At 36.4% G+C, this 25,278-nt stretch overlaps 3 protein-coding genes across 3 annotated transcripts; all 3 read left to right on the top strand.

The window, feature by feature from the left end:
• Nucleotides 1-6,149: 6,149 nt before the first annotated feature.
• LOC141682946 (uncharacterized) lies at nucleotides 6,150-11,318 on the top strand. Its single transcript, XM_074487634.1, has 8 exons — nucleotides 6,150-6,242; nucleotides 6,439-6,560; nucleotides 8,002-8,137; nucleotides 8,367-8,448; nucleotides 9,304-9,479; nucleotides 9,799-9,936; nucleotides 10,046-10,185; nucleotides 10,820-11,318. The coding sequence occupies exons 1-8, from the start codon at nucleotides 6,217-6,219 to the stop codon at nucleotides 11,050-11,052; spliced, it is 1,053 nt and encodes a 350-aa protein (XP_074343735.1). The 5' UTR covers nucleotides 6,150-6,216; the 3' UTR covers nucleotides 11,053-11,318.
• Nucleotides 11,319-11,653: 335 nt separating this feature from the next.
• Nucleotides 11,654-13,969, top strand: LOC141682947 (caffeoylshikimate esterase-like). The gene is made up of 2 exons (XM_074487635.1): nucleotides 11,654-12,301; nucleotides 13,364-13,969. Exons 1-2 carry the CDS (start codon nucleotides 11,759-11,761, stop codon nucleotides 13,808-13,810), a joined length of 990 nt encoding a protein of 329 aa, XP_074343736.1. The 5' UTR covers nucleotides 11,654-11,758; the 3' UTR covers nucleotides 13,811-13,969.
• Nucleotides 13,970-19,672: 5,703 nt separating this feature from the next.
• LOC141685587 (uncharacterized) lies at nucleotides 19,673-22,690 on the top strand. The gene has a single exon (XM_074490679.1). It carries the CDS (start codon nucleotides 19,673-19,675, stop codon nucleotides 22,688-22,690), a length of 3,018 nt encoding a protein of 1,005 aa, XP_074346780.1.
• The last annotated feature ends 2,588 nt before the right edge of the window (nucleotides 22,691-25,278 follow it).

Below are 25,278 nucleotides of genomic sequence, written 5' to 3'. Positions count from 1 at the left end.
CCAGACGAGAGCAGAAGAGACGGCTTTGGGGCCAGCGACAACGTAAAGAGAGAAAGGCTCTCTGAGCTTGGCTTTTGATAGCACCGGGGGGTTCATTAAATGTTGTTTAACCTCCTCAAAGGCTGTATTACATTCAGGAGTCCAATCTACCAATTTCCTGTTTCAAGCACCTTTTAGTATTTCGAAGAATGGGAGACATCTTTCTGCAAGCTTTGGGATAAACCTGCGCAGGGCCGCCAGACACCCTGCCAACTTCTGAATGTCTTTTGGAGTGCGGGGTATCTTCATTTTCATTATGACGTTGATTTTCTCCGGGTATGCTTCGATCCCTCTTTTACTGACTAGGAAGCCCAGGAATTTGCCTGAAGGTACTCCGAACGCGCATTTCTCCGGATTAAGCTTCATATAGTATTTGCGCAGATTTTCGAAGTATTTCTTGAGGTCTTTTATGTGATCCGGGGCCAATACCGATTTAGAGATCATGTCATCGACGTATGACTCCATGTTGCACCCCAGCTGATCCTTGAAGATGGTGTTCATCATTTTCTCGTAAGTGGCCCCGACGTTGATGAGCCCGAAAGGCATCATGATAAAAGCGTAGACTGCCCGATGAGTAATGAAGGATGTTTTAGTGATGCCTTCTGGATTCATGTGGACTTGATTATACCCCGAGAAGGCATCCATAAAGCTGAGCATAGTGTGACCAGAGGTTGCATCGATTATTTGATTAATATTGGGGAGGGGATAAGAATCTTTTGGGCATGCGGCGTTGAGGCTTGTGTAATCCACACACATTCTCCATTTCCCATTCGGTTTCTTGACTAATACCACATTGGCGAGCTAGTCGGGGTATTTGATTTCACAGATGATATCGGCCTTGAGCAATTTTCTACTTCTTCGTCCATAGCCAGTTGTTGCTCTGGGGCAAAGTTTCTCCGCTTCTGTTTGATCGGCTTCTTCCGCGGATCTACATCCAAACTGTGCATCGCCACAGACCGGTCTATCCCGGACATGTCATCTGGTGCCCACGCAGACACGTCCGTGTACTCCTTTAGCAGTTGAATGAGTTCTTGTTGGAAGGATGTTTCTAAACCTTTTCTAATCTTCAACTTCCGGGTGGGGTTCCCGGGCTCTAGCTCTATCTCAACAGTCTATGTGGCAGGTTCCACTTTGGTCTTTTCCTTTACTTCCACGAATTTCTGTATTAGGGCATCAGCGTTGGTTACACTGTACCCCGAATCCTCTATCATGTTGACATCCAACTTTGGCCTTTTGCTGAGATGTTCGTGATGTTTTTTGCGGCTTTGGCCTTTAGGTAAGGCCATTTCCTTTTTCCTGTTCTCAGGTTCAGTTTCAACCATCACCAGAGCCTGCCCATAACATCTCCCGGATACGTCCCGATCCCCTTTGAGTTCTCTGATGCCTCCCAGGGTGGGAAATTTTAGCTTCAGGTGAATTGTTGAAGGGATGGCCCGGAGCTTGGTGATGGTGTGCCTTCCCAGGATCATGTTGTAAGAGGATGTTGCACTTATCACATAGAATTTCATGACATGAGAGACTTGATGGGGTGCAGAACCAAAGACTATGCAGAGATATATTACCCCTCGGATCAGGATCATATTATTCCCGAATCCGTAGAGGGGGTCTTCAAGGCAAGGATCCATACGAAGGTGTCCCAGTTTTATCTTATTAAGTGTGTGCTAAAAAACAATGTTAGCCGAGGAGTCGTTATCAACCAAATTCTTTTTACCTCATTGTCGGCGATGTTGAGAGTCATGACTAGGGCTTGATTGTGTCCGGGATCTAGGCCCTCATAATCAGCATTGAAGAAATATTCGGGTTCATCTTTGAAGGGTTGGATCATCATGACATCGATGTTCATGTCTGGGCTCTGGGGCGGAGAGGCGACTCCTCCGAAGATCATGTTGACCATGTGTTTACCACTATTAGAGGCCTTGTCTTTGCCACTTAGTCTCCTTTGCAGGTACTGGTTCATGTTACCCTTCTTGATCTGGTCTTCAATAAACATTTTGAAGGAGAAGCAGTTTTTCGTGGTATGACCATGATCCTCATGGTACCCACAATATTTATCGCGTGCCCTGTTTTTCGGAGGTGCCAGTAAGGGCTTTGGTGGGTAATAGAAGGGTTTCCCTTTGACCTCCCTTAAGATATCAGCTTGGGGTCTGTTGAGGGGTATTCATTCGGGCTCTGGTTTGGGCTATTTCTTGTCTTTGGTTTCCTTTCAATCTTCTGGGGTCTGGAGTAGTTGTCCGGGGGTGGGGTTCCCTGAGACTGCTGTATGTAGTTATCCTGCCAATCTGTTTGAACCTTTTCTCTTTCTTGTAGAAGGAGCGGCACTCCGGAGACTCATCATCATCTCGGATTTGTCAATTCATCTTCATGGAAGTGAGGAAGTCATTTTCCTTGATAAATTTTGAAGCCAATGCATAGGAAGAAGCAAGGCTTTGGGGCTCTCTGTGAATCAAGTCTTTGACGTAACCTTCGCATGAGACTAGGTGGAGGTTTCGTCAGAAGATATTGGCGGCTTCCTTCTCCTTGAGATTGGAGAGGTGGTTGACCGCTTCCTGAAATCTCTTGATGAACTCGGACAGTGTTTTTATGCGTCTTTATTGAATGATTTCCAAGTGACACATCTGAAGCTCGTTCATGCAGTTTGCCCGAAATCTCTTTAAAAACATTTCCCGAAAGTCTTTCCAAGAGTCAATGCTCAAAGTAGTTTAGATGCTCTTCGGGGTCGGCAACTCCGTCGAAAGAATCAAAGTTAAAGTGTTTAAGGCTGGGTTCCCTGGGGGTGGATTCCAATTTTCTGGTAAAGGGCGTGGTCGCTGCTCCGACTTCAATGTCTCCCTCTACCTTTCTCTTGACGTCCCGGAGAGCCCAGGCCATCTGCTACTGTTCAGACTCTTTTTCTTGCTCGAATTCTGAGGAGACATGAACTCTGCGTGTCTTTTTCTTTTGTTTCGCCTCCTCCTCTTGGATCCTTTTTTCAATGTTAGCTTTGGCCTTGGCCTCCTCTTCCTTCCCGATACAGCTCGGAGCTCGGCTCTCTTAATTTCGTCCCGGACGTCTTCAGACGGCCTCTTGGTTTTACCAATTCGGTCCAAGACCGAGCCTCGAGATTCTCCGGAGTGCTCCTCTTGGTCTCCCAGACGGGTTTCAGGGTTCTTGTGATTCTTTTCTTTTCATAGGTCCACAATTGTTTGGATTTGCTCCGGGGTCATGCTTCCCCAAGGGTTCGCAGAAGTCTCTGCATACTTGTGGGCTGCTTTCTCAATGATTAGTCTCTGGTCTCCGGGCTGGAGTTGAGATGAAGCACGAGTTATGAGGGACTCCTATTCTATCTCTTCCATCTCGCCATCCCTGGGTTGGATAACGGTGGGCTGAATAGTTCCCGAGACCGACGTTTTACTCTTCCTCGTGGCCATTTTTTCAAAACAGAGTATGGAAAAAGAATTACGAGTGCAACAATGTGTGTGGCTGTACGGAAAGAAAGATACGAAGAGTTGGTTAGTAAGAGAGTGAGGGCACCGTCCTTACTTGGGAGGGGTTTTCTTGGTTCTTGAAACTGTATAGCGTGACTGGAACCAGAACCACTACACCGGAGGTTCGACCCCTCCTTCTAGCGCCAATGATAACTATATTTCTTCCCAGGTCTTCTCCTCTCTCACGTAAGCTCGAGTCCCGTCCACGTGGCAGATGATGTGTGGTGAAGCTGTGATTTAAGGGGACTCTGCAAAACAGAACCAGAGGGGGGGCTGGGCAAAGTAAATTTACACTATTTATGATATGAGGCGGCTGTTCACGAACTTAGTCGAACTATAAAGAAAGGGGCTAGATCCCTGGATCTAGTGGCCGGTGAATCACCGATCCCCGTGGCCACTCCAGTGTGAGAATGAGAATGGGGTTTCTCGAAGAAGAAGAAGAAGGGAGAAGAAAGAACTATTCAAAAATATATGTATAGTGGTGTGTGTATAGGTGTGTAGCAGACAGTTTTTTTCTAACCCCTAAAACCCTTTTCTTGGGGCCTTTTATAGGCGTCAAGATTTAGGGTTTTAGGGGTTTGTACCTCTTCATCCTAGCCCTTGATCATTCTTGGTTGGTGAGTAATTGGATGGATCAGATGGCAAGTGGGGCCCATATATCCTTTTGCAGCTGGGGTGACTTGGGATACACCTGGACGGTTGGGATGTTGTTGTTCCATTTTTGGTAACATGAGACAATAGACAATTTTGTCATTGCCACGTGTACCGAGGACCACTCGAGTTTGGGACTGGGTTGCTCACTACTTGGGCTTTTGTATTATTTTACTTGGGCCTGATTACTTTATGACCTATCAACTACAATGAGGAAGAAGATAACTGATTTGAATATTGAAAAATCTTGAATATCTACTAAAACGATCTAGCTTTTCAAAATGACCTCAATAAGCATTAAGCAAATCACCATCTCTCTGGTAATGGATCCAAAATATTAAAACAATAACCCATTAAAGAGTTGATTATATGGGCCGCCCTAATCCTTGCAAATAACAAGGACAATTGAATATCTTCGGAAGATTAAGATACAGACATGGAGGATTTTCTTGGATTTCAATTGATCCTCTTGGTCAGAGTTTCAAATCCCATGGGAAGAGAATTTATGATTATGCCTCATGAGTTAGAGCATGTCGCTTAAATACGGTTTATCTAGGTTCACGTGATTTGCAGGCTATTGCGTGAGCCCGTAGGGTTTACCCAGTGCGCACCCGAAAGATAGCGACTACGAATTACCAACGATAAAAAAATACTAAAATGTTCTATCTAATCACTTCATACTTCCTTGATATAAAAAACATAAAGCACTAGTGATTAATAGTATGTCGAACATCAGGCCATATCCTGCCTTTAACCCTAATATAGTCTAAATTTTATTTTAAATTTTATTTTTATATTTTTTATAAAATATTTAAGGTTTAAATATATAATATTTTAATATATAAATGATGTATATATCTTCATAATTATTATATATAGATGTATAGATATAATGCTTGTATTTTTATTTATAAAACAATATTGTTATGTAATATTAAGTCTAATGCTTGTATTTTTATTTATAAAATAATATTGTTATGTAATATTAAGTGTAACAAAGTTATTTTTCTGTTAACTAAATTTATAAAATTCTAATACAATAACATATGTTTTGGTCAAATATTTAATTTTTTATATGTAAGTAATGTTGATAATAATTACTCATTTTATTTATAGTTAAATTTTATTTTATTTTATAATCAATATGTTGGATAATTATATATAGTTAAATTTGTTATATTTGACGCTAATGTTGAATTAAATAAATACATAAAGTATTATTTTTTAGTTAACAAAAGAACACGCAACTTGAGTCGGACATTTAACCTACATTTAAGAAAATAAGACCTCAACCATTGCATTAGTCATTTTTTTTGAAATATATAAAGTATTACTTTTGTATTTTACCATTCAATGACAATGTGTTATGTAACATATTTGTATAATAATATAAATTTATTTATTTTTAATTAATTACTTTTAAAATATATGAATTAAACTCGAAACCGACTTGAAAGTCGAAAAAATTCGAAAGATCAGATCTGGATCTTTATTTTTAATATCCAGACTCGAACCCGAACCGACCCGAAACGTAACAGATTAAATTTGGAACTTATGAAATCCGACCGATCCGACCCGTTGTCATTCTTAGTGGAGGCGGTTTCAACATGTAAGGGTTTACGACCAACAAAACAAATAAGTATGAAATAATATTGTTTTTTTTTTCTTTCGACAAATATGACTTATAGTCTTATAAATGAATTTTTGTTCTCGTAAATTTTCGGGATGAGTAAGGATCGAATCCCGCACATGGGACGATAAAGGATAAACTCATAATTACTTGAGTTATCCAAATGTGCTCATAAAATAGTATTGATTTAAATCATTTTTTTTATAAATGTGATTTATACCCTTATAAATAAGTAATCGCTTTCGAAAATTTTCAGGTAGAGTGAGGATGAAACCCAAAATCTGATTTTTTTTTAACCATCTAAGTTATCTAATCACACATGAATTAATAAGTTTTTTTTTAAATCATGTAAGTTGTGTGTAGTCTCTGTAATCTTTTCGGTTCTGAGCCTATGTATACTATCCAATATCCATCCACTTGACAATAAATAAAATGGCGATCTGCCCCTTGGCATTCTCGTATGTTTGATCTTGTGCAATAACAGCTTACATTTTATCCAACCAGGATCAAACTACTTTATCTTAGGGCTTCCCCATATATCGACACACACAATTAAACATAAATACATAATCATGCTTCTCTTCACTTTCCTGCTTTAAAGCTTTATTACAATCCAATTTGTTAATTTAGGATTTCAATTTAATAAATATTTAGATACATGGAGAAGAAGAAAGCTGCAGTGCCGCTTGTGTGTCATGGCCACTCTCGACCTGTGGTTGATTTGTTTTACAGTCCTGTCACGCCTGACGGTTACTTTCTCATTAGTGCTAGCAAAGGTACCCTCTTTATTCTACCCCCTTCCTTTTTTTTTTTTTTTAATTTCTTCTCTTTCCTTTTAAATGTTAATTTCATGTTATTACTGTGTATTAGCTGTTTCGTGTTGGTCCGTGTCTTTAATTTATTGATTTGAATCGTTTTAGTAGCTTGTAATGTAGTCGTGGACCTTGCTTCTATGTGATTGGCTGTAAAAATACCATTGGATTTCGATTTTCGAGCTTAATGTGTATTAGGTTGGAGAGCCTACTTGTTTTGTTAGATAGAGTTTCTACTTGCAAGTTAGATAAGGTTAAATATTGCTTCGTAAGTGCTGATAATAATCTGTTGATTGCTGTGATCCTGTATATTTGGGATTAGAAATAACCCAGGATCATCATTCATTAGGTGTAAGACGTTATTTATATGCAGTTCTTTTCTTGAGCTGAAGTGTTACAAGATATTCTGATTCTTGGTCATACTCTATGTGACATAATGTGTTATGATATGATAAAGCTATAAGTTACAGTGGGATAGTTCTAGATGTAAATGGCTGAAGCTTCTACGTAGTTGTATTAGTTAGGGATTTACCTAATCATGTGTTTATATAATGTCCACTTTAGCTAGTTTGTAAATATAGCCAGTTCATTTAATGTTCGAAAAGTCGGCCTAGGCGGTTGATCAATCGGTCAGACAAGGCGTAAGTTATGTGAAAATACCTTGTGCCCTGGAACACTTTCTTTCTTTCTTTCTTTCTCATAAAAATTATATACTACTTTAATTACAATGACGGTTATTTGTGGTTCTACGTGGAAGTTATTTCAACTAGACATTTATTCAACTAACTTAAGTTTGATGTATGGTTGTACGTTTATGCTACACGCCTACACACTTATTCCTGGCAGTATCATATTGAAACTAAGTTTACATAAAATGCTATTTACACAATTTCAACTCAATTAACATACCAAATTTGTTCCTGACAAAAAAACAAACCAATTTGTTTGATATTAATACAAGGAAGACCTCTGGTAATAGGAATTATTTAGATCACGTCACGATAATAAAGATTGAAGAAGTCCTATTTAGTGCATCTCCTTTAATATTAAGATAGAAGCCCTAAGTTTGGGTAAAGCTTGATCATATATATAGTAGAACTAAATTAGTAGATATATAAATTGACATCACCTTATCTGTTTCTGTGAAGATTCTTTTGAAGTGTTGGTTCTGAGGTTGCTTGTAATTGTCTTAAAATGTTCCTCTCTTTTTGGGTAACAAATGATTCTGTCATTAGTCTGAAAGAGAACTTAAGTCTACAGATGCCAGTTTTAATAACTTTTGTATTTATCATACATGTATATCAAAAAAAATTAAAATTCTCAATCGGGTTTCCTCTATATGTATGTCATCTATTTGCTGCATGTTTTTAAGATTAAAAATCATGGTTATATTGCTTGTTTGTAGATTCTACACCGATGCTAAGAAATGGAGAGACTGGAGATTGGATTGGGACATTTGAAGGGCATAAAGGTGCAGTATGGAGCTGCTGCCTTGATAGCAATGCATTACGGGCTGCATCTGCATCAGCTGATTTTTCTGCGTACTTGATCGAGACTTTTCGTTTTCCCATCTTGAAACATGTTAAATATAGTAGCTTGGATTCTAATGATCTTAAAAGAATTAAATGCTAAATATCTCCCATGCTACTTGTACATCAGGGGCGGTCACGTAGTAACTGCGAGTTAATCTAATTTGGCACATTGACATTCTCAAGCTGTTACAAATATTAGTCTGCTGATAATCCGAGACTTATTCTTATTCTTTAACAGGAAAATATGGGATGCATTGACCGGGGATGTATTGCATTCATTTGAACACAAACACATTGTCCGGGCCTGTGCATTTGCAGAGGTATTTTCACTAAATTTATGGCAGCACACACATATTTATGATGGTTTTTCTGTATTTACGATTAGATTATTACCCATGAATCTGTCACAGCACCATGGCAAATTCTGCTTATGTGTCGTATCACTTGCATGCTACTAGTTAAATTATGCTGCTTACAGGCACATAAATGTTCCAAGACTTGATGAATCTCTTGTTTTTTTATACAGGGACTTCTGTTCAAGACAATTGCCTAAATTATAATTTGATAAAAATTGGACCCTTAATAACTAAGTCACTAGATATATTTCAAATATTTATTTAAAATTGACTATGTTCTTTAATCATTTTAATAATTTAATCACTTTCCATAAAGAATGAGCTGTTGTTTATATGTTGATGTCTAAGCCCATAGGATTAATATTTATACCTAAAATCATGTGTTGTCACGGAAAGATTATAAAATTCCTAGAAGTTACCTTTTAGTTTATGTTAAATCTTACCAAAATAATAAATTTATTTAGATTATATCTGGGCCCAATATTAGCATTTGTCCAATTTGAAAGGCCCAGAATTGTCAGGGGAGTTCCCTCTTCTTAGATTTGAATTTTCATTTCAAATTCTGCTGAATACAGAGTACTGACCTAATTTAAGTCACGTACCAGTGATACACACAAACTCCTTCCTGTCGACCCCTTACACAGTAGAGTTGTCTTAATTGGTATAATGATTTTTAACTTTCATGCAGCTGATAGTCTGTATACATTGCTATTGAGATAAATATTGTGTTGTGGTCACACCTTCATTAGGTTCCAATATAACACATGCTACCAGGATATGTATGACTAAAACTAATCTTGAAGTTGTTTTGTGTTGCAGAATAAGCACCTTTTTCTCACTGGTGGTTTTGAAAAAATTCTTCGGATTTTTGATTTAAATAGACCAGATGTGCCTCCAAGAGTAGTCAACAGTTCCCCAGGTTCAGTTAGGACAGTTGCATGGCTACACAATGATCAGACTATATTAAGTTCTTGCAGTGATTCAGGGGGAGTAAGGTAATCACACATTTCGATGCTATCTTGCTGAATCATTTTTTGTTTGGTCAATTTGGAGCAATGATTTGTTTTAACCTTTCTTTTTTGGAGTACTGAAATTAAATTATGGTACAACTTGTTGTATTTTGATGTTGCTCTCCGGGTCTCGAAATATCTGGAGCACATCCCGGTCTTGCAACATACTAAAATCTATTCAATATTGAGAGTTGAATTTTTTTTGATGACATTTTACTGTTTTAAAAGCATTTCTCGTTATATAAAGATTATTGTTACAGAACTTCCCAATGACCATTAATTAGATAATATTTTGAATGACTAGGTTGTGGGATGTTCGAAGCGACAAAATTGTCCGAATGCTTGAGACCAAGTCATCTGTAACCAGTGCAGAAGTTAGTCAGGACGGACGCTATGTAACCACAGCCGATGGCTCCACTGTCAAATTCTGGGATGCTAATCAGTAAGTTTCTTTTTCCTAGATAAGTAATTGATAAGTTTTCCTTACATGCTACATTGTAAAACTTCATGGCCTGTGTGTTCTCTGATTTGTTGAAATATTGGCTTCTCAGTTTTGGATTGGTGAAGAGTTATGACATGCCCTTCAGTGTGGAATCTGCATCACTGGAACCAAAGCTTGGTTATAAGTTCATTGCCGGAGGAGAAGACATGTGGGTTCATATATATGATTTCCATACCGGAAAGGAGATTGGTAAGTATCTCTTGAACTTGAGAAGCTCTAGCCAGTAAAAAACCCTTTATATATTTTTGTATGTCCATTTCACCTTTTTTTCCTACTGCAAAAATATGCAAACAATGAAATCTTGTGGGAAGTACAAAACCTTATGCAAAAAAGAAATTAAAAGAAATAATAAAAGGTAAGAGGAAGAGGAAAATACCTGACACATTGAGAGGCCTTAGTTAAAGCTTGTCACTCTCTTCTTTTCTTACAATATGTTTGTGTAATACGTATTCTTCCACTCAATTGATAGAGCCGGTATAAGTTTTTTACTTGTTTTGTTTCTATTGATCTTAACAATGATAGATTGCTAGTTTGGCCCTGATCAAGTGCCTTGTTATATATTAATATTTGATGTAGTACGGCTCTTTCAATAAACCACTTTTTTTAATCTCATTTTACATTGTACCCTTGTCCCTTGATATAAGTTATTACTTCAACTCTCTTCAGTCAGCTCCTTTGTGGTCAGTGTAGATGTACAAATTACTTAAGGGCTGGTAACCATCGTTTGCTTCGTATCAATTATATTATGTGGAAAGGAAAATCAGTTGCAATTTCAGTCGAACATGATGTCATTTCTAAACATTTTAAATCATCTGCATCGTAGGATGCAACAAGGGTCACCATGGTCCTGTTCACTGTGTGAGATTCGCACCTGGAGGGGAATCATATGCTTCAGGATCAGAAGATGGAACCATAAGGATATGGCAGATGAGCCCTTTAGATATCGAACATCAGTCCTCTATCCCAAACGGACCGACGGAGGAAGTAAAGGTTTCTGCTGATGAGATCACTACAAAATTTGAAGACACACATATTGCCGAGGGGAAGACAAAGTGAGAAGGAAAAAGCAGTCGGAGTCTTGAGTCAAAATTCAGATATAGCTATTATTTGGTCCTTACACCGTTGGACTTGTAAGCCATATTGCAGCAATTATCCTTATTAGATCAAGGACTCTTTGCATCTTTTCGGTTAATTGTATCTTTCTCCCATCAACTCTTTACATCTTCCATCTCGTGGCATTATGAACAAATTGCAGGCTGGCTAGATAGAAGGTGCAAGTAATTACATTACCAGATAATATAGTGAAACTTTTCTCTTGTTAATTCCTTTAAATTCTAATCAAGTCTGGTACTTGGCTGGCTAGAGACAAGCTAGTGCAAAAGACAAGTGGATCTTGCTTAGTCTAAAATGGCTGACGGGATACTTTTGCCTAACAATAAATCAGTCAACATCTCACCTACCTCTCCCGATGCCTGTTACAATATAATGAATCAAATTACAAGTAGTATAATAATTATCACTATTCTGAATCATCTTAGAAATTGGAAAATTATCTGATATACTGAATTATAATTTAATATAAATAATTTTATAAAGGATTAAGTGGAACCGAGTCATCATCTCACCAACCCCAACCTGCTTAAAAATAAAATACCCCTTGCTGTATTTTAAAAAGTTGGTAAACCTAAAACCTCCATTCTATATCAAGTATCAACAAACACCCCCCACCCCCACCCTGTTTTCACACATTGGCTCTAAAAAAATGGCCACCACAGTTTCTGCAAGAATAGCAATGACAGCCAACTTCTGGGGGGACTTGCCGGAAAGCGAATACTACGAATCACAAGGTGTGAGAAACTCAAAATCTTACTTTGAAACTCCAAATGGAAAAATCTTCACACAATCATTCTTGCCGATCAGAAACAATGACAGTCCGATAAAAGGAACTGTTTTCATGACACACGGTTACGCATCTGATTCAGGCTGGATGTTTCAGAAGATTTGCATTAATTACGCTACCTGGGGGTACGCTGTCTTTGCAGCTGATTTACTAGGCCATGGACGTTCAGAAGGGCTGCATGGTTATCTAGGGAATGTTGACAAGGTGGCTGCATCGTCGCTTTCTTATTTTGTTAGTGTTCGGAAGAGTGAAGAGTATAAAGACTTGCCTGCGTTTTTGTTTGGGGAGTCAATGGGAGGTATGATTAGTATGGTTATGTACTTCCAGTCCGAGGCTGACATGTGGACAGGCTTGATTCTTTCGGCACCTTTGATTGTTATTCCTCAATTGATGATACCATCTAAGGTATTTTCTGTTCATTTCTTTGTTGTTTGATTAGCTCCCATGTTTCGTCCTTCTCTCTTTTTTCCTTTCTTTCTAACAAAATTAAGATAGGATGGAAAATCAATCTAACTTATCCGGTCCAATATGTTGAAAAACAAACAGAACTCCTATGTTGTATGAAATTGAATAAATCTCAACTCTGTTTCAGTATTGAGTTGAATACTTCAATCTTAAGTTCTTAACTGTGCGACACTCATTCATGTTTGCATCTGGTTAGATAAGTTTGTATAAATGATCAAAATATTGACTCCCCAGTCATTACTAATCAATTATACTCTAAACAAGTATAAAATCAATCGAGTTGCTCGTGGCTCGCTAAAGTCAGCCGAATTAAATTCCAGTGTTAATACATAAACAATTAGTTAAAAATTGGGGTAGATATGATCATACGAATATTAATAGGTGTTTAATTTGCTCTCTCCCCTAGTTGAAGGCATGTGAGTTTTGGTTGAATAGATACTAATCAGAGCTATTATTGTTAAGTTTGATTAATAACATCAATCCAAATTTTCACTTTTAAGACCACTTTAAAATAGCTTAGAATATTTACAAACCTACAATACATTGCTGATGAATCTACTCTTAATGTTGGATTTAAGCGTAGAACAACAACGAAAATGTGTATAGGATTTGATTAAATTAAGATGCATTGTTTGCTTGTTTTTTTTCATTCTTTCTTTCTCATATTTATAAAGATCCTCAAGATTTTTTCTTTATGTACTATAGTACATTGTTTACTATATAATGACCGCTGAGGTGTTGACATGTATATGTTCTCTTGATTCTGCTGAGTATTCAAATAGACTGCAACCGTAATATTTGATTGACCTGGGTTGGTTTGGATTCCTAGGTGTACAGTTTTTACATGTTCCAAGCTGACTCAGCTAATTGTTCTGATTTTGTTATGTAATTTATACTCTTTACAATATATAGAAAGTAATTTAAGCAAGTTTGAAGGATAACTTCAATTTGGAATCCGAAAAATATGAATTTTTTCCTGATAAAATATCCGTGTTGTTGAAGGTGCATTTGTTTGCATACGGATTGCTATTTGGTGTGGCAGACACTTGGGCAGCTATGCCGGACAATAAGATGGTGGGCAAGGCCGTTAGGGACATGGAAAAACTAAAGATCATAGCCGGTAATCCGAGACGATACTCTGGTCGACCAAGGATAGGAACGATGAGAGAAGTTGTTAGGGTTACCAACTACATTCAGGACAACTTTGATAAGGTTACAGTGCCATTTTTGACATGCCACGGGACCTCAGATGGAGTTACTTGTCCAACAGGGTCGGAGATGTTATACGAGAAAGCATCAAGTGTTGATAAAACAGTTAAACTGTATGAAGGAATGTACCATTCATTGATACAGGGGGAGCCTGATGAGAGTGCCAACCTGGTGCTGGGAGATATGAAGGCCTGGATTAATGAGAGAGTCCAGAGGTATGGTCTCAAGCGTGACACATGAGCTTAAATTATCTCATCTAGTCATCCTGTATTTTCAATTCTGAGATATAGATTAATCTATGCTTCACTCGATTATGCGTAATTTCTTAAAATTCAATTTGGTTATGTAAACTCTTACTTGATGTAACATTTGGTCTAGCTATACATGGGCATTTGGTTATGTAAACGTGTACCTAATGTGATATTTGGACATTTGGTTATGCAAATGTTTACTCAGTTAAGGGTTGAAATGGACGTATTTCGACGTTTTTTATGTCATTTTGAAATTATTCATCGCACAAGTTCTATTTTAATATCAAAACTTTTAAATTTATAAAAGGGTTAATTGCACTTTCCACCCTACTACTATATTTCAAAAACAAATTTGTAGTAGAACTTTAAGAAATTCATGTATTACGAATTCTTCATTTTTTTGTTATTATTCGGGTTAATTATCAATTAGGTCACTTACTCCGTCCAAATGTATCAAGTGAGTCATCGATTACAAAACGGACTCAAATGAGTCATTAATTTGAAAATTTGTATCAAAAATATCACTTTATCGTTAGTCGAAATTCTCAAAAGTATTATATATTGAGTTTCACACATTTTTTATGAATAATATTACATCCAAATGAAAGATTCTAAGTTCTAGTATTTTAAATAATATATTTATATTTTTAGAAATTTATCTACTATTTATTTTTATTTAAATCAAATAAAACAATCAAAAAATTAAAAATAAATAGTTGATAAAATTTTAAAAATCTAACAATATTATCTAAAATAGTAGAAATCAGAACATTTCATTTGGATGTAATATAATTCTTAAAAATGTGTGAAACTAAATATAATATTTTAAGAATTTTGACTAACGATATAGTGATAATTTTGATACAAATTTTCAAATGAGTGACTCATTTGAGTCCGTTTTGTAATCGGTGACTCACTTGATACATTTAAATGGAGTAAGTGACCTAGTTGATAATTAACCCGTTATTATTCCAAGCTCCATGCTAACTTATACAAAAATATTATAAATTTTATAAAATAATCCGTACATATCTGTTAGCCCTTAATGTATATTATTCAGTACCTTTTTACCCTCAAAGTATTATTAATATACCTTTTAATCCATAACGGTACAACTCAGAGAAGAGTAAAGTACCTTTTTAGCCCCTCGCTAACCGTAAAAAGGTTAAAAGATACGAGATCAATCATTTGATACTTATGAGTAAAATGCTATATATTTTAGAGATCAAAATGTTGTTAAGCCATTCAAAAATTATGGTGATTATTTGGCGGAGGTTTTAGAGCTAGGCATTATCGGAACCTGTTGAAGACCGTCTTTATACAAAAACAATGCAGACAAAGAAATAATGTCAAATAATTTATCTGAAATAATTATTGGGTTAAATATCAAAGTGATCACTCAACTGAACGCGATATATCAGTTTAATCATTAAAGTTAACGGAGTATCATTTGAATCACTAAAGTTATAATAAATATCATACATATACCTCAAAATATGTGCTCGAGAATTAAAATTTATTTTATAGAGTTTTATATATTTTTCTTAAATCCTATTACAACCAAATGAAAATGGATGAATTCTAGTATTTTCTATAATATAATAAGATTTTTTAAAATTTATCTACTATTTATTTTTAATTTTGTAGTCATTTGCTTTATTTAAATAAAAGTAATTAGTAGGTAAATTTTTAAAAATCTCAAAAAATCATCTAAAATACTATGAATTCATAACTTTTCATTTGGTTGTAATAAGATTTAAAAAAAATATTTAGAACTCCATAAAATAAATTTTAATTCTCGAGCACATATTTTGAGGTATCTGTTTGATATTTATTATTAATTTAGTGATTCAAATGATACTATGAATTCATAGAAGTGATGGCTTAGTTTTGTTTGATCAATGCATAGTTATGCCTTTTCATCCTTGTTACTTTCTAGACTCGTCATTATTTTCTTATAATTTGATGAATGGTTTTTATATACTACCATTTTATAGCTTATTTTTGTCCACAACTCCAAAGATTGTCTGAGTGCCCTGAAATTATAGAACAAGGTGCTGTGTTGAGCTAAATTTTATGTAGAATGGACTTGTTCTGTCGTGATTAATAGGTACAAGAACACTATACGAAATGTGTATATATAATCACACCATTTAAGCAAGGCTTAATGACTTTATTAGTCTCGATATTTGCACCAGTGTACCTATGAAACCCTGAGTTTTGAAAGCGTATGTTTTCGGTCCTCGGTTTTCTAAAATGTGTTTTTTTACCTTTAGGCCGAGTCAGAAAACGTTACGTAACGGTAAGGTTAATTCAGTAATTAATCAGCCGATATTTAGATAAGTTTAAAACATTTCTTTTGGGCCTTAAAGTTTGGAATTACACCCATAAACCCTTAAAGAAATGAAAATAACAAATGCGTGGCTGCAGGATACGAGTACAAGTCTCCACGGCCACAACGTGTACTTCTTACCAGGAACTTTTCTTAGGGCCTCAGGAACTAGAACTTGGAGAGTAGTTGTATCATGAAAAGTTCCTTGTGCTTCCTAAATATGTCTTTTTTATTCTTGAATCAGACTAGGATCACATATGATCCTCTTGAGCATGGTAATAGCCCAATGACACATCTTCACCGGATCTTTCAACATGCTTACAATAGAAGACACATTATCCACTGTACTCATACGAGGAGAGTTGAAATTGTTGGGCTTGTTGGGCAGGCCTAACTCCACATTAGTATGATATTGTTCGCTGTGGGCCGAGCCCGCACGGGTTTGTTTTTGGGCACCTCCCAAAAGGCCTCATACTAATTGGAGTTATCTGGCTGCTTATATTCTAGCAAACTGCCCCTCCCACAAACGATGTGGGACAACTCCTAACAATCTCCCCCTTCACACATCGGGCCCGACATCTGTCGATTCTGCCTCCTTCAGTGTGACCAGGCTCCCCCTCGACCCATACTGAAAGTCCATCTGACTATCTGCTCCCTTAGACCCATACTGGAATGCCCGTCTGCCTTTTCCTTGAGCCTATTCTGGGGCAAGCCCATCTGCCTCTTCCTAGGTCACTTCTGGAGCCCACGTGAGATTGTTATGGACCGTCACAACCATTGCTCTGATACCACTTGTTGGGCTTGCTGAGCAGGCCTAACTCCACATTAGTATGATATTGTCCGTTGTGGGCCGAGCCCGCACGGGTTTGTTTTTGGGCACCTCCCAAAAGGCCTCATACTAATTGGAGTTATCTGGCTGCTTATATTCTAGCAAACTGCCCCTCTCACAAACGATGTGCGACAACTCCTAACAATCCTTATTTTTTTGGGTCACTCCCAAAAGGCCTCTAACTAATTGGAGTTATCTGGCTGCTTATATTTTAGCAAACTGCCCCTACCACAAAAGATGTGGGACAACTCCTAACATAAATTAGATGATGAGGAATTTGATGGAGACATGAACGTATTAAACTAATTAGGGATGTCAGGAAATGAAATATAATAATTCCATTTGAATTGTAAAATCAGTTGCAAATTATTGATACCATGTGCAGAAGCAATAATATTATTCATTGCTTCCATGTCAAATGCTGTCTGAGAATTCTGTTAATATCTTTTCTTGCAAAAATTTAGTAACATAAGTTATGTTTATTAGGGCATATGATCATCATCATAATATATAAAAAAAACAAAACAACTGTGTAACAATTTCATTCTACAATTTTTATTATAATTGCATGCCTTCACTTTATAGCAAAAAGTAGATCCATGATCATGGATTTTAAGACGAAACTTGAGAGATGCTACGGTCGCTATAAGTTTTGAAGAATGATTGGTATGACTTGAGTACACGTTAATTCAAAGGGCGACTTCTGGTCATGGGATCAGAACTATGGAACAATGCCTGCATGCAAGTCGTGTTCTAAGATATTAAAATAAACCTGTTATTAATGCGATGAATTGACATGGCCTAATATACACAAACCTTAGCCAAGTAAAGGTTAGTACTAGCCGGTACCCCTCTCTCCCCAGCACAGCTGCTTGAAAACTCACACAAATCTGTAGTATGTATATAAGTGAACCTATATCCATTGAAGACTACTAGACCTTCTATCCGTGAAAAGCATTTGAATAGAAGGAATATGGCACTTAAAAAGAAAAGTAAGACCGTTTTTGTCGAGATCCAAAATTATAATGCTAATATTCACATTCACAGCTCTTCGTCTTCAGAAAATTACAATTATGAGCAGAATTTCGGTGTTTCTTCTTCAGTTTCTATGTTCCCAGACACAACCAATCATCTTTGTATGCCTAACCACCAAGCTGGTATGATTCATAAACCTCCACTACTACCTAGTTTTTTAATACATATTTCGACAGTTGATTATCCACGCTACTGGAGTCCCTGTCAAGCTCAAGAATTTGATCCGGATGAAATAATGGATGAAAGGAGATGAAAGAAGGGTTAAACAGTTCGTATATACGTAGGGGTGAACAAAACCGAACTGGAACCGAAAAACCGAACCGAACCGTTCAATTTCGGTTCGGTTCGGTCCGAAATTTTTAAAAATTTGGCCGGTTCGGTTTTTTTGGTCCAGACCGAAATTAAGTTTGGTTCTGTTCGGTTCCCTTTTAAAACAATTCGGGTAGAACCGAACCGACCGAATTAGACATAATATATATATATATATATAATATCTTAAAATATATCATAAATTAAGATTTAAGAATATTATTAAATTACTAAAAGTAATCGAAGTCACTGAACAGTCTCTATTCTCTAATCTATACAACAACATACCACAATTGAGTTTCAGCACCTACATTACATACGACTACTAAACCAAAATTATATATATTTTAAAATTCTATGTTCAGTAATTATTCCAATAGTACTTTACTAAACTTGTAATGGTTATGAAATTAGGCTTGGTTTAAACTTTTAAATTATTTCTTTCTTACATTGTTTGTAAAATTACTGAAGTTTTGATAATTCTTGACTTAGCAATGGATGCATATTTTTGGGTTTTTTTAAATTTAACTCACATATTGCATAAATAATAATAAATTTTTAAACAAATTCGGTTTTTAAGAACCGAACCGACCGAATTATTACGGTTCAGTTCTGGTTCGGTCCATAATACAAATTTGGTCGGTTCGGTTCGAAGAAAAACAGAACTTCGGTTTTTGATCTTTTCGGTTCGGTTCGGTTCGGTTTTGGACCGAACCACCTGAATGTTCAGCCCTATATATACGTCTGTATAAGTATGTTATCTGTCTCCAATGTTAAAAGACTTAGATAACCCTGCCGATTTGGGCCTTTTTTTAATCAAATCGGTCCAAGGTTAAAAATGTATATTTTGGATATCGGAGGGGCGAAAATGTATGGTTTTAAAATTTACGGCTTTATGGGTACAATGGTGCAAACATCGAGGTTAAAAATGTCATTAAGCCTTTAAGCAATGTGATAATTAGTAAGATCTGTTTGAATAATCCAAGGCATTAAGAAGGTTTTGTTTTTGGAAAATGCTAGAGGTATAAAATAAATTATTAAAATAGTTACAAATGCCACATGTCAGATATTTGTTGATTAAATATAAATGAAACTCCCTATAGTTACATTAATAGCATTAGCACCAATTGAATTATTTTATTATGCCACATCACTCATGCCATGTCATTTTGTGGCAATTTTTTGTAACCTTTTTTGTGGCCGTAGCATTACTCTTTGTTTTTGGTCATGCCTTTACAATATGACATAGGGATCATCGGCTATTTCTACCGGAACTTGGTCCAAACTCAATCCATCAACTCATTTTGTTACCAGGAAGCGCTGCTTGAAATCTCAGAGTTCTAGCCATGACTATGGTACACAGTCTCCTGTTTATTTCAATCTCTGTAATTGTTTGGTTTACTGTCACAGCCTCATTTTCAAATTCTGATACTTATGATGAGCCTGATGATCCCTCAAGTATGTGCAAACTAACACGCTCTGTAGAGCTTGAAAGAGAATGCAGTCCTCTTTTATCTTCAGTTGTTTCCAGAGCTGAACTTGGATCCGATAAATTTTATCGTACAGCAAGAGACATTTCTTTCCAGAATGGAGATTGGATGCAGGAACCTCACGGTTCACCATTAATGCCTTTTGACGATACTGACATGCCTAATTACAACGTTTCAGCCTTCGAAAGTCTCCTAAAGTTGGCATCTTTCTATATTATGGGCATTGATTTTGCTTATCAGAACGATACAACTGTTGGTCTTTGTGGATTGTTATCTATAGGGATAACAAGAAACAGGACTATGTCTTACTCTCCTCAAAATTGGTCACCTTGGTTTCACAAGAGTCCCGGATACTCTGATCTTACGATGCTGTTTGAAGGACTCTATGTGGAGTCTCAAGAAACTGGTGAGAGATTGATGTGCTTGTTAGGAACTTCATTGTTTCCTTACTCGGATATCTATGCTAATTCTTATGAATATTGGGAGCAACATCATAGTTGCAAAAGAGATCAGTCTCGTAATCTTGAGAATAATCAGATCATGCTTGTGCTTCGTTATCCTCAGAACTTCAGCTTAACCAACAGAGCAATCATTGGAGAAATGAGGAGTTTGCACAGAAAAACTGATGCCATGTATTTTGATAATGTCTATATCTCTTCTCTTATGAGTCGTGACAGTAAATATCAATTTTCATCAGATGAACTTGTGGCCAGTGCTTGCAAGGATTCCTCTTGCCACGATACTATGGTAGATGATAATATTCATATCTCAAAAGGGTTTAAATTTTGCGATGTTTTCCAAAGATTTGCTAGTTCAGACGCTTTTGACATCATGGTGGTAAAACCAAATTGCAACAGCAAGTACTGCAACAAATTGGGTCCATTTGTGCTGGAAAGAAATTTGGAAGGGACAAATCAGACACTTGATGAATTTAAGCTAATTGTGGCAAATTATCGTTGTGTTCTTGGCAATAAAAATTCAAAAAAGCAGAAAACTGCAAAGGTATTCGCTGTTTTTCGAGCAATTTCCTCGCAGGAGAATCGTCTCACTTCTCAGTCAAGGTCAGGCCTTTCTGGAATGACAATTTCTGCAGAGGGAACATGGGATTCCTCAACCGGTAAACTCTGCATGATTGGTTGTATGGGAATTGAAAAGGGTTCAGACCAATGCAACTCCAGAATTTGCATCTATTTCCCAAAGACATTTTCCATCACCCAAAGGAAAATTTTCGTTGGCACAATTTCTAGCATGAGCAATACAGATCCTTATGCTTCTTTAATCTTCAAAAAAGAACTCCGGCCTCAAGATCTTTGGAATTACTATAATGAATACACCAAGTCTAATCTAGTTTACAAGTATTCCAAGATTGAACTGGCGACCAAACTTCTTAAGAGAGACAAGAAGCTTGTATATGAGACTTTCATCAACAAATTTCCGATCCTCAGGTATCCTTTCCTAAAAGATCAAAACAACATAACATCTCTTTCATCTCTATCAAGTGAACTAGGTTTCAGCACCAGTGTTCTTCCACAGATTTTGTACAATGGATCCCCTCTGGGGCAGGTAGTTCAACTAGAGGTTCTAACTTTAGGACCCATGTTTGGCTTTTACTTTGAATGGGAACATCAGAAAGTGCAGACATGTGAAGTGACGGCTGCTGATTCTGACAAACCTTCTGCTTTTACTGAATACGGATTGCATATAAATATCTCAGCACAACTTTCCCTCACTGGAACGCGCTATAGCCATGTTGCAGAGCTACTTGTTGAGGGCTTATATGATCCATTTGAGGGGAAAATGCATCTAATAGGCTGCAGAAGTGTCCCAAGTTCCATGAAGTTTGGAAAAGAGAACCTTACTCTTGAAAACGATACGGATTGTTTGATAGAGGTGAAGGTAGAGTATACATCAAAGACTACAAGATGGTTGGTAAATCCAACTGTTAAGGTCTCGATTATCAGTCAAAGAAAAGAGACTAACCCACTCTATTTTAGCCCTATCAGCTTAAAAACTGCTCTCGTTACATACAATTACAAAGACAACTTCATAGAGGTGGCATTTCGCCAAAACTTCGAATTGATTCTTCGAGTGGTAATTCTGTTATCCACAATTGCATTTATACTAAGACAATTGTACTATGTAGACCAAAAAGTTGAAGCCATTCACATCATTTCCTTAGTAATGCTTGGCATACAGATTACAGGTTATACACTTCCCCTAGTCATGAACACCGAGATTTTCTTTAAATGGAAAGAGTACCAGTATCCTGAAAGCCGAGTAATTAATAGTGGGAAAAGCTTGTGGCTTGAAAGGCTAGACTGTGCCTTGAAATGTCTCCTCTTGGTTGCATTTATACTCACTCTTAGACTCTTTCAGAAGGTATGGGACTCGCGGAAGGAGCACAAAAAATCTTTATCGTGGGAGAAAATTGCTAGTGAACAAAGAAATTTCTTGCTCACATTCTTGATTCACATCTTTGGATTTCTTGCTGTTTACACAAGTAACATGACGAACACAGGGAGCATCACAAACTCAAGGACTTACGGGAAGGTACCCGAATGGGCGAATGATCTTGAAAAGTACATGGCCATTGTTCAAGATTTGTTTTTGCTTCCTCAGATAATGGGAAATCTGCAGTGGAAAGTACAAGGAAAGTCATTGAGTAAAGTGTACTACATCGGATTCTCTGGTTTAAGGTTTGTTGTTAGAGGTTATGATTACATCAGAGACCCTATTTTCAGTTCTTACTTCCACAAGTATGACTCCATCACTAGCTCAGTGTTCTTCACGAAATTTGAGAATTCTGTGATTATGGTTATTGTGGTTGCTTTTGCAATCATAGTTCATGTCCAGCAAGCTCATTTGAAGTTTTAGTACCCTTTTCCCTAGATTTTACCAAAATGTTAAGTTTATGTTTAGTGATCTTGTTTAAGTTCATGGCATGTCCTTTGAAAGTGTAAATTCTAATGCTTGTACCATGCGATTGTGTAATATACTACTTGTACTATACAAACAGATTTATTACCGGTCTTTCCAATGCAAATTAACAAATCTAACTGGTGTATAGCTAAGCCATGTACTATTGGTTAAGTTATCACATCTTCTAAGAAATAATCATGCTGGTACATTTTTAGGACAAAAAAATGTGAGATGAATGACTTTTGTAAACCTCGATGGCTCAATGTTTGCCTTTTCATTAACCTTGAGAAGGATACGAGTGTATGGAATAATTTGGAAATTACACTCTGTCCATCACGACAAAGAATAGCATTTAATCTAAAAATTAATTACAGTTTGCAACCCATGCCTTTCATTAAATAACAAAACTATATATTTACTTTCAAAAATACAGTTTGCAACACTTAACTTTAGACATCAAATACAATATAGATCCTTTTAACCATTTTGTTAAAAATATTTATATTGTGAAGGGTAAAATTGAAATTTAGCAAAATATTTAAATAATAATTTTAATTATTTTTAAATTAAACTAAAATTTAGAATTTCTAATTATAAAAATAATATTAATAGGGATAAATAAATCCTGATTATGTAATTAAATATTACAGTAATTATACATGATTTGGGCTGTCAGGCCCAATAAGAAGATGTATGACATTCAGACCAAAAAGGTTAACACATTGATCATACCTGATGGACCAGATCAGTCCTGATGGAACAAAGAAGGCCCAAAAACCCTGAATATTAATTAATTTCGTAATTAATTAATAAGAGAAAAATCAGCTACTGAGAAGAGTCCCAATAAGGACATAAATCCTTGCAGATTAGCCTCTAAGGGACCTAGAAGGATAAGAAATCAGTTTCCTACTATATAGGACTCCAAAGTCCATTCTAATTCAGAGACTTGCCCACCAAGTCTCCTAACCCAAGTCCAATTCAAGGACTCCCAACATCTATATAAGGGGCCTCACCCCACAAATCAGAACTACGTTTTTTGGCTTGATTATCTAATTCACAGAGATACGTAGGCATCTCGTGAAGGCAGAGTTAAGCTACGAAACACGAGATCAGCCATTAAAGGCCTTGAGCTCCCGAATCTTAGCAATAAATACAGCAAATAATAACCTTAGTTTTTTATCTATAACATTTGGCGCCGTCTGTGGGAAAGCACAACAATAACCATGGTGAAAACACGGAGAACAGTTAGACCCCTTGGAGGAGGAACACCAACGGGGACAACCCTAGTGATTTCTTCAACTGTGGAGGTACCTCCTCACTCAACCTATGCAACCACGCAAGGAGAAGCCCAGATAGGGGCAACTGAACCTCAGCCACAAGGGACGGTTCCCTCGGCTACTCAAGGTACGAATCCTCAAGTTCAACAAGTACATGCACCTGTGAATTCTCGACCCATCGGGTACGAATATTCAACTGTTGTTACTACTAACCCCCTTATGGGATGCCCCTTTACCCCGAGGTTGGAGGAAGTGGACATGCTGGACGTAGTGAAGCACGTGTTGGATTTTAAACGCAGCGGGGGCATGGAAAAATACTTTTACACATATAAAATCCAAATAAAAGCATACAGATCATGAATAAAAATTCGAGGGATCGAATCTAACCTTTAAAAATAATTCGGAGACAACGATCAGAGATCCTTAGCAGTTGCTCCTCAAGTGTGAAGCACTCCACCGGTATCTACCAAGAAAACGATGTTAAGGAGGAGGAAGGAGGTGGAAAGAATTGGGTTTTCCAAACTTTTTGGGTTTTGTGTGGGTTAGAATAAAATTAGGGTCTATAATAGTGTATTTATAGGCAAAATTTTCAGCTGAAATTTTCCCATAAATATTATTATTATTATTATCCCATTTATTATTCTCATTAATAACTAAAACACCTTTTAATCATTAATCCTTTTTCTAAACACTTTAGAAATAATTCTCTCTCTTGATTTAATTTCCAAAAATTAAATCCTTTAATTAATAATATTAAGAACTTTTCTTAATTAATTTATAATCAATTAAATCTCATTTAATCAATTATTAAATTTGCCAATTAATTATTTATTTCATAAATAAATAATTATTAGCCATTATTAATTAATTCCTCCACCATTAAATCATTCTCTTTTTATGGTGTGACCCTGTAGGTTCAATATTAAGCCGGTAGTAGAAATAAATAATAATAAAACTATTTTATCATTATTTATATAAATTCTCTAATTTATTAAATATGATTAATTAATTAATCACATTTATTCTACATCGTGAGGGATACTTCTCAGCATATCGCGACTATCCGGATAATATGAATTCACTGCTTAGAATACCAAGAACCTATTCAGTGAATAGTTACCGTACAATAAATTCCTTCTACCCTACAATGTCCCGATTAAATACAAGGCATGGATCTCGTGTCAAGCTTATCTAATTCAATCACTTGCTTACCATTTACTATGCGTAGTTCTATGCAAATTAGAAATTCCTTTCTAATTTCATTCA

The sequence above is a fragment of the Apium graveolens genome, chromosome 9 (genome assembly GCF_009905375.1).
Source record: "Apium graveolens cultivar Ventura chromosome 9, ASM990537v1, whole genome shotgun sequence".
In the NCBI taxonomy this organism is placed as follows: domain Eukaryota; kingdom Viridiplantae; phylum Streptophyta; class Magnoliopsida; order Apiales; family Apiaceae; genus Apium; species Apium graveolens.
Note: the sequence above shows the minus strand (reverse complement) of the source record. Positions and strands in the feature narration are given on the sequence as shown.

What these genes read in the sequence shown, in the direction of transcription:
- LOC141685587 (XM_074490679.1), top strand. Translation starts at nt 19,673, where the DNA reads ATGACTATGGTACACAGTCTCCTGTTTATTTCAATCTCTGTAATTGTT.
- LOC141682946 (XM_074487634.1), top strand. Translation starts at nt 6,217, where the DNA reads ATGGCGATCTGCCCCTTGGCATTCTC. An exon ending in GGGCCTGTGCATTTGCAGAG is followed by an intron (nt 8,449 to 9,303) that starts GTATTTTCACTA and finishes TTTGTGTTGCAG; the next exon opens with AATAAGCACCTTTTTCTCAC. An exon ending in AGTGATTCAGGGGGAGTAAG is followed by an intron (nt 9,480 to 9,798) that starts GTAATCACACAT and finishes TTGAATGACTAG; the next exon opens with GTTGTGGGATGTTCGAAGCG.
- LOC141682947 (XM_074487635.1), top strand. Translation starts at nt 11,759, where the DNA reads ATGGCCACCACAGTTTCTGCAAGAATAGCAATGACAGCCAACTTCTGG. An exon ending in AATTGATGATACCATCTAAG is followed by an intron (nt 12,302 to 13,363) that starts GTATTTTCTGTT and finishes GTGTTGTTGAAG; the next exon opens with GTGCATTTGTTTGCATACGG.